The 9576-nt window shown below is 35.5% G+C and overlaps 2 protein-coding genes across 2 annotated transcripts; one reads left to right on the plus strand and one right to left on the minus strand.

The window, feature by feature from the left end:
- The first annotated feature begins 689 nt into the window (after positions 1 to 689).
- On the plus strand, positions 690 to 4352 carry LOC110884097 (homocysteine S-methyltransferase 2). Its single transcript, XM_022131762.2, has 7 exons — positions 690 to 969; positions 1983 to 2039; positions 2141 to 2370; positions 2505 to 2634; positions 2729 to 2929; positions 3556 to 3627; positions 3946 to 4352. Exons 1-7 carry the CDS (start codon positions 793 to 795, stop codon positions 4099 to 4101), a joined length of 1023 nt encoding a protein of 340 aa, XP_021987454.1. The 5' UTR covers positions 690 to 792; the 3' UTR covers positions 4102 to 4352.
- A 571-nt stretch (positions 4353 to 4923) lies between these two features.
- On the minus strand, positions 4924 to 6977 carry LOC110884096. The gene is made up of 3 exons (XM_022131761.2): positions 6872 to 6977; positions 5608 to 5764; positions 4924 to 5467 (listed from the first exon to the last, which is right to left on the minus strand). Exons 2-3 carry the CDS (start codon positions 5741 to 5743, stop codon positions 5085 to 5087), a joined length of 519 nt encoding a protein of 172 aa, XP_021987453.1. The 5' UTR covers positions 5744 to 5764; positions 6872 to 6977; the 3' UTR covers positions 4924 to 5084.
- Between the last annotated feature and the right edge of the window lie 2599 nt (positions 6978 to 9576).

A 9576-nucleotide genomic window follows, 5' to 3' on the forward strand; every position in this document is an offset into this window, starting at 1 on the left:
ACAGCTAAGCGACATTCTTTGAGCCGGACAGTCTGTTCATCGCTTCATTGTCTCCTGTTCTCACCGTAAGTCGATCGTCTCCCACTCTCATCGTCATCTTTCTTTACATTCTACTCATCGGCCACAACGTCAGCCTCATCATCGGCCACAACATTGTCATGAAAATTATCATGATATGAAATCTGGCTACTTTTTAAGACATAAAAACTTGATATTCAACATTGTTACTGTCCCTCTCTGCAAATCTAAACCGAATGACATACTAGACAGTAGGGTTGTCCAAATCGCTCGCTGTTCCCTCAAAAATCTAACTCTCGAAAAATGCTGGTTCGATTTGCGGCTTGGTTTGTAAACGAGTCGATAGGTTCGTCTTGGCTCGAGAACAACCCAGTTACTATAGGCTAGCTCGAGCTCTCATCCGAAACAATCTCTGTGCTTTCAAAGTGTACGTTCTAGATGTGTCCAAGACAGAACAAAACCAGTGAACCTGATCATAAGCGGGATGTATTGGCTAGCCCTCGAAAGATAACTCCGTCACAAGATGCTTAAATTATTTGTGGACCTCATCCGTATACAAACCAAAACATAGGGACTATTTCTAAACAATCTAAAACTTAAGGGCATTATTCATCAATTCAGTTTCAAAACTGATCACCGTTAGCCCCTTTTATAAATACACCCTCATTCTTCTTCAATCTTCAGATTCACTGGAACTGCTTTCACTTCTGACGTCATCAACTCACCGGAGATACGTCATTTCAATAACCTAAACACACAGTTTTCGCCGGAAAAATGGGAGTGAACAACGGCAACGTACAGACGTTGATGTCCGATTTCCTCCGTAACTCCGGCGGCGTCGCCATCATCGACGGCGGCTTCGCGACGGAGCTTGAACGACACGGTGCTGACCTCAACGATCCGTTATGGAGCGCTAAGTGTCTTCTCACTTCTACAGACCTTGTTCGTCAGGTATACTCACGCATCTCTGTTGTTTTTGTCAAGATATTGCAACTGAAATGATGATTGATTGATGATTAGGTTTAGAATCTGTTTGTAGTTGTTTAGTTTTTTGTGTTGTTGTGGTTGTTTATGTCATTAAATTGCAATTGAAATGGTGACTGATGATGATTAAATTTGAAATCTGTTGGTAGTTGTGTTAGGTTTAATTGTGTGAAAAGTTGGTTAGAACTTAGAAATGTGAAGGAATGGAATTTATTAAGTATTATATTGAAATTAGTACATCAAAATGAGATTAAAATGTTAGATAACTGTTTTGTAATGGAATCAGATGTTTTTTTTTTTTTTTTTTTTTTTTTTTTTTTTTTTTTTTTTTTTTTTTTTTTAAGGATTGTTTATAATTGGAAGGAGGTATGGATCTCTGTATTGGTTAATTTGTTGTCTTTGGATAGTTAGACATTAGTTTATCTGTTTTTCGCGTTTAACTTCGAGCTGATTTGTTTGTTATAGCTTTTAGAAATCGGATTTGGTTGATAAGTTGTCATAAACTCTTAACAAAGCCTGGTTATGAGTGTTGTTTGGTTAGCATAATGCTTTTTAAGGGAGATTGTATAGCATAGAGTCGTAAATCGCTTGGATGAACACATAGTTAATATATGGTTTACTTCTATAGAATGTGAAGATATGATGCATCGTCAGCTTTGTAAGCTTAGGGCCCATGTACAACCACGCTAAGGACCAGTTTTTGATTTTACTATCATAATTAGAACATTTATATGTCAGTGGTCCTGTTTGCATAAGAAGTGTCATATGCAGCTTGAATCAAGCCAAACGTTTTCTATTTTTTATTCATCACTAATATCAACTACCATGCAAATTTGTTGTTATTATAATTACAATTTATGTAGACCCCCTTTGCATTCTTAGAAACTTATAGCAAAGATAAAGTTTATTATGTAGACCCCCTTTGCATTCTTAGAAACTTATAGCGAAGATAAAGTTTATAATGCATTCACTTATTGCAGGTACACCTTGATTATCTTGAAGCTGGTGCTGATATAATAATCACAGCTTCTTATCAGGTAATTCAGTGGTCCTCACTAGCATCAATCTCTCTCCCTCACACACACACACACACACTCACACTCACACTCACACATTCAATTTAATGGTATTTCGACAGGCAACGATTCAAGGGTTTGGAGCCAAAGGCTTCTCTAAGGAAGAAAGTGAAGCCATGCTTAAAAAAAGTGTAGATATTGCTTGTGAGGCACGGAAGATATATTATGAGAGATGCCGTAATTCTGCTAGTAATTTTACTAGTGACGGTAAAATTCTCAAGAATCGGCCTATTCTAGTTGCTGCATCTGTTGGGAGTTACGGGGCATATTTGGCTGATGGTTCTGAATATAGGTAACTTCAATTTTACCATCAATTTTTACTTAAAAGACGCCAAACTTCTTTCGGATACTATCAAGTAAATCACATGTGGCTTTTTTTTTTTTTTTTTTTGCGTTTATGCTCAAATTCATCGTTCATTTTTGCAGCGGGGATTATGGTGATGCGATGGATCTTGAATTCTTGAAGAGTTTTCACAGGAGAAGAGTTCAAGTTTTAGCTGAATCCGGTGCTGATTTAATTGCATTTGAAACAGTGCCAAACAAGATTGAAGCACAGGTGTAGTAATAAAAAATGCTTTATATCGTTTCTCATATTGTGGAAAATATCAATAAAAAGTTAGGTTGTGATATTTATTTGAATTTTTGAACAGGCGTATGCTGAGCTACTTGAAGAAGGAATAAAGATCCCTGCATGGTTCTCGTTTAACTCGAAAGACGGTGTAAATGTGGTCAGTGGTGATTCGTTGATTGAATGTGCGAAAATTGCTGACTCGTGCCCGAAAGTTGTTGCTGTAGGAATCAACTGTACACCACCTAGATTTATCAGTGGTCTGATTCAATCTATCAAAAAGGTACTGCTTCATGTTTATTCTGGTTCATCTTTCACTTACCAAATACTTTATATTTTATATAGAGCTAACTTTCGTTTTGCTCCCTGTGGTTTGGTCATTTTAACGGTTTTACTCCAATAGTTTAAAAATAGCCATTTTCCTCCCTGATCTTTCGAGTTTGTGGCCAGTTTGCTCCCTGGCTCTAACTCAGTTAAAACGTTCAATTAAAAGTAGGGGAATTTCGGTAGTTTACTCCCTGGCTCTAATCAATTAAAACGTTTAGTTAAAAGTCGCGGCAGTCGTGGTCGGCAGGTGGTAGTTGCAGGTGGTGGTGGATGGTGGTGGCCGGTAGAAAGAGTGGTTGGAAAGATGGAGGATCAGAACAGAATTACTTAGATACAAGTTATGGGTTTATTTAGGTGAAAAGACTTGCATGCCCTTGCTTTTATCTATAAAATTACCAAAATACCATTCAAGTTAATGGATTTTTTGGATGGAGTTAGAGGCGGGGAGCAAAATGACGATAAGTTAGAAAAATCAGGGAGAAAAATGGCTATTTTTAAACTATTGGGGCAAAACTAATAAAATGACCAAATCACAGGGAGCAAAATGGAAGTTAACTCTTTTATATATTATAACTCTTTCAGGTGACAACTAAACCGATACTTATATATCCAAATAGCGGTGAAACTTATGATGCTGAATTAAAGCAGTGGGTGGTGAGTACTTTTCGCCTTTTCTTTAACTTGTCCTATAAACTTGTGTTGGGATTATTATTTTCTAACGACTATAAATATATATATCCAAAAAGTTTTTGTATAAATATTTCAGGTTGGGTTCATCCAAAAACGGTTCGTCCTAAAACTTAAATTTTCTTATAGAAGTTTATTTCCTAAAATACGATTACAAATACGCTTGGACTGGCAACTTTCTATGTGTGTGACATGTTCCATTTTATGCGTTAAAAGAACTGACCTCTTCATAAGTCAAGGGGTCAAGAATTTTGTATTATTTTTTAACGGCTTTGTCTGTGACAGAAAAATACTGGAGTGCCGGATGAAGATTTTGTTTCGTACGTGAACAAGTGGTGCGAAATAGGAGCGTCGCTTGTAGGTGGTTGTTGCAGAACCACTCCAAACACAATTAAAGCCATTTGCAGAACTCTTCCCAGCAGGTCTTCTTACTTGGCTTGATAACCAAATATAGATAAGCCTATGAGTCACTTTCGACTGCTGCTATGGCCGTCTAGAAAGCCGTCAAACTGAAACCGGCTTAACAGCACAGTTTTGATCGGTTTAGGTTCGGTATCTTATAAAAAGTAGTTAATTTTCATATGTATTTTGTTGGGTGAGTGTATGTTAAAATAATTTTGAACTTTCTTTATGCCAAAAGTTAATTTCCGCAAACTCAATTATAAAATGGTTTAAGCTGGTTTTTGTTGCAATGAATTCTCGTTTTATGGTTTTAAGTAGATACCGATAATCATCATCATCATAATCACTAAATTCCACCAATAACAAAGCTAAGGTAGGGTCTGAGGAGGGTAGATGTAGACAGCCTTACCTCTACCCTGTAGGAATAGAGAGGCTGCTTTCAATGAGACCCCAGTCTCGATTGTAGTTTTGTATCAATCCTTGGACCTAAGACACATAACACTCAAACAATCGGGACAGAGACTGATTGGTGCACGTATCCCGTGTCTTTCAGCTATCAACGTCACCACATGATGCATGATTAACCATCCGCCGCTTTTAACGTTATTTTCACGAAATTAGTAAAATAACGTTAAAGTTAGTACCATTTCACTATATATATTATATGTGGACACTGCAAGCGGGGCAATAGATACCGATAATCAGATTTTTTGAATATAAAAAGAGGTGAGTAAATTTTGATGTTTAGCAATCTCAAAAATACAAAAACAAGTTATTTCACTTATCATTATTAGATAGTTATCACATACATTCAATATTTATATAAAATTTATGGTTAATTCTCTATAAACTAGAATTAGATACAGAAGCATCATAACAACAATTTTCTAAAACAAGTTCATAAAGTACAAGGGGAATGCCATTAGTGTCAACTTAAACTCGTGTTCGTGTTCAGATTGAATTTCAACCCTCCAACCCAACACGATCAACAACATTACAAACACAAATAATTTTTAAAATAGTCAAGAATCAAAGCCAGAATAAACACCATTTTCCCTCAACAGTCTCTTCTCTTCTTCAACATAGCTCTTTCCTCTACTAGCCTGTCCAATATCCCTTTTCCTTTTTTCCTTCTGTGAAAAGGACAAGTTTCGTTCTTTTTGGGTTCGGGCGTGTGCCAGCTCTTCTCCTTCGCGTAAAGCAGCTCGTGTTTTTTGTCTTTCTTGGTAACTTTCTTCAGTCTCGTTTGCATCACGCTTATCCTTACCTGTTGACCATGACCAATCACGGTTCTTATCATCTTCTTTTGGTGCTGGGACTTTTAAAACCGATAACCCGCCTTTGTACCCGTGTTGACTTAATGCTTCAAAGTCAATGCCTTTACTCTTGCGGTTCGTCGGCTTGACTGCATAGTGCATACATGTGTAAAGCCAAAAGAGTCAAAACAGAGTTTTTTTTTCATGAAAGATTATTTTTTGATGAAAGAAAAACATAAGCTGCAGCCGTCAAAAGCTCGTAACAGTAAACGTTTTGAGCCAAATATACCTTTAGATTTGGATGAACCACCAGAAACCATTTTGCTCCTTTTTGGAATTTGACCATTATCAGATGCATCTGAATCAGAACTTGAAGACTCATTAGACGATGAATCATCATCATTCCATGGCATAGTTTTTTTCATGATGCATCAGTTCAAGCAGTGCTGTAAAAAAACATATGATACTCATATGAAGATAAGAGTGAAAATCATATAAAAAAGAGTAAACTGCGTAAATGGTCCCTCAGGTTTGGTCACTTTTGCCACTTTAGCCCAAAACTCAAACCTTTTGAATCTGGTTCCCTGTGTTTTCAATTTTGTTGCCATTTTCATCCAAAATCAAAATCCGGTCAGATTTTTCAGTTAACATCCAACTTTTTTTTTGTCTTTTTTCTCTCTTTTAATGAAGGGCAAAACGGTCTTTTAACATTTTATTATAACAAATTAAAAAAATCTGACCATTTTGCCCTTCATTAAAAGGGAGGAAAAAGACAAAAAAACTGGATGTTAACTAAAAGATCTGACCAAATTTTTCTTTTGGATGAAAAAGACAACAAAATTGAAAGCACGTGGACCCAAATTCAAAACGTTTGAGTTTTGGACTAAAGTGACAAAAGTAACCAAACCTCGGAGACCATTTTGGCAGTCTACCCTATAGAAAAGGACAGCATTTTATGCAAAAACTAAAATCCACATATGAAGGACAAATTATTCGTTCTTGACGAAGCCCGAAAGTATCAAAAAAAAACTTTCAAAAACATGAAAATTATACACATTGAATAAAAAACCAACGTTTAATATAAGGTAGCATATTTCATCATACAAATGCACTTTTATCTAAACTGAAATAAGCTTTTATGAAATTATCAGATGATTAGTGTTTGAAATTCTAATTATTCAAAAGATTTACATGTGATTAAACCCCTAAATAAAATTCTAAATATTCAAAGATTTACAGTCACTCGATACCTATTATCTAAAACACTCGAAACTTATCATTACACAACACAAAACTGTGAATACTCGCAACTGAAATTAACACAGAAAGTAGTGGAAATTAGGTTTAATTTCTCTATAAGATGAACTCAACAGCAAATTTCGAGCAACTGAACATGAAGATATAGCGATTTGGTTGATTGATTTCAACTGTAAGTAAATTAGGGTTTCCAAAATAATAAATTCCCAAACCTAATTCCTAAATTCAGTAAACTACAAGAAGATAAATATACATACATACATACAATACATATATATATATAGAGAGAGAGAGACCTTGAGGAAAGACGACCGGAATATCAGAGAATAGTCACCGGTCCGATTGCAATCGACTTTATTTATTTATTTTATTTATTAAAAAACAACGAATATATAATATGTATCATCCACTACTTTTTGTTAATTCAGCCCAATAAGCCACATAAGAAACACCCACCTATCACTCAGCCCATTAAGTAACAACCCAATTCATGATGTAGGTGTACTTTTTTTTTTTTTTTTTTTTTTTTTTTTTTTTTTTTTTTGCAAAACCGATTCGGGTTATAACCCAAAATGAGTTTGGTCAAGACCGGTTTGAGTAGAAATAAATCATTTACAAACACATCAGGTTATGTTGAAGGCAGAATAAGGGAAAATTGCTAAGTATGAAAAAGTTTGTGCTGAGAATCAATATGTGTTCGTTCCATTTGCCTTTGATACATTTGATTCCCTTGCTCCTGAAGGTGTTAGTTTTCTGGACAGAGTGCAGAGGGTCATGCGTAGCAATTTCTCGACATGAATGAACCAGACTTTTGTTTTCGATAGAATTGGATTTGCTATTCATAAGGGGGTTGGGGCGCAACTTGTTGCCCGTTTACCTGTCACTTTTATGTAATTTTTCTATCGTTAATAATTCTATTTTATTATTAAATTTATCCAGAAACCTAATTCTAGATTATATATTTGATTAGTTAATTTTATGTAAGTAAATATGGTGGTGATTACTTGCATGTTATCGGGGTGTGTCTTTATTTACCAGATACTTCCCAAAACAAATTTCAAAATGATGGCTTAGTATGGATGATTAAAGCGGGTAGAAGTCTTCATACCGAAATCAAACAAACATTTTGGACTAACCCTCTATATGTTTGGGTTAGTTGATATGATATAAAGTGTATCCGTCGTTGACATGAGAGATACAAGGCAATAAAGAATGTCCTTCTACATGTATGACCAACGTATTGTTGGGCGCAATGGTTGTTAGGTTTTCTCAAATCTAACACAATTGATCTATTATTGAACCTTACATCAATCTGTCGTTATTTTCTTCATTCGTTTAACTTGAACATTAATTATTAATTTTTAAGAACGTACACGTATAGTATTTTTCATCAAAATAATAGACATGTATGTTATTATTGTGGCTCTACATGTACTAATAGTACAATTGCACTTTCACAATCTTATCATACAGATGTTTCATTATACATCATTTCCACTCCCATACCGATGTTTTGTTGGTCACATGCATTTTGAAGCATCAATCTCAGTTGTAGGGCTAAACTATGTTTTCGTGAGGTCCTATTGGCTGCCCCACCCTCATGTTCTTCTTCAAGGTTTTGTTTAGATAACTTTTATTTTTATTTTTATTGATAGTTTGGGTACTAGAATAAATCCCAAAAAAATAATTTACGGAAACACTCAAAAGAGTTAATTCTAAGGAGTTTATGGTATCAATGTGTGATATATGACTTCTCAAACCAATCGGTATTGTCTGTTTTGTCAAAATAAGTTTAACACTCGTAGCGAAAACTTTTTGAGATGTCATCAATACTAGAGTTAGGGGCTGTTTGTTTGGCTCTTAACGAGACTCTTAATGGTTCAGACCTCTTACTGGTTCAGTACTTAATGATTCAGACTGTTTGTTTCACAAGCAGATGTCTGAATGGTTCAGACATTTGTCTCTGAATGGTTAAGCATTATACAGAGTCTGAATTGGTCAGACATTTGCCTTTGAACGGTTAAACATTATACCGACCTTAATGGTTCAGACCTCTTATTGGTTCGGCACTTAATGGTTCAGATCTCTTACTGGTTCAGCACTTAACAATTCAGAAGTTGCCAAATAGCCCCTTCCTTTTAGTCAAACGTGCTTAAAAGAGAAGTTATGTTGCCATCCAGTGCACCCAAACACATTAATAGCATTTATGGTGAGACATTTCTTATGAAATTTGTATCTCTTATGTCTAACGTTAAATATGGAATTTGCGTAGGGTCTTATAAAATATTAACGATGAGTAATAGACTATACGTTGTTATTAGCCTATGGGGTATGGGGGTGGTGGATTGGATCATAGATTGCCACGCGGGACATGATTCTCGTGGTACATCGGTCCCTTCTCAAACAATGGCAGTTCGCATGGTTTAATTCATGACAACCATGACGCACTTTCAATTAATTATGAGATTTTGGATTGATAGGGAAGGATAGTGGGGGTTGTGGTTCACACCATATAGAGTGGTGGATTAGGTTGGTGGATGAGGGTGGGGTGACATGACGTTGGCGTAGAGGGTGGTGGTAGTTATTTGGATTATAACCACACCACATATTCTTATGTTCGGTATTTTGTTTTGTCTGAATAGATAAATTCATTGCTAAATTAATCATTAACAAATTGGCAATGTTGTAACTTCTAAAGCAATGTTAATCTTGTATATTAGGCAGATCTTGCAAGTTTACTTTTGTTAATCACACTAGTTGATGCCCCGCCCATGTTGCGGGGCGATAGGCTAAATATTTCTCAAACAATTAAAAAAAAAACACTACCATAGTTTTGGTAAGAAAAAAAAAAAAACTAAAACGATAACAAGACCGTAATTTTGAGCTTAGGACAAAACTGTAATTTATCAGAACTAATGGATGAACAGTGTCAGGTATATATTACGAAGGTTGTGAAGAGGTAATTTTATATAGGGGTGTGCATGGGTCGGTTTTAATCTAA

The sequence above is a fragment of the Helianthus annuus genome, chromosome 10 (genome assembly GCF_002127325.2).
Source record: "Helianthus annuus cultivar XRQ/B chromosome 10, HanXRQr2.0-SUNRISE, whole genome shotgun sequence".
Taxonomy (NCBI): domain Eukaryota; kingdom Viridiplantae; phylum Streptophyta; class Magnoliopsida; order Asterales; family Asteraceae; genus Helianthus; species Helianthus annuus.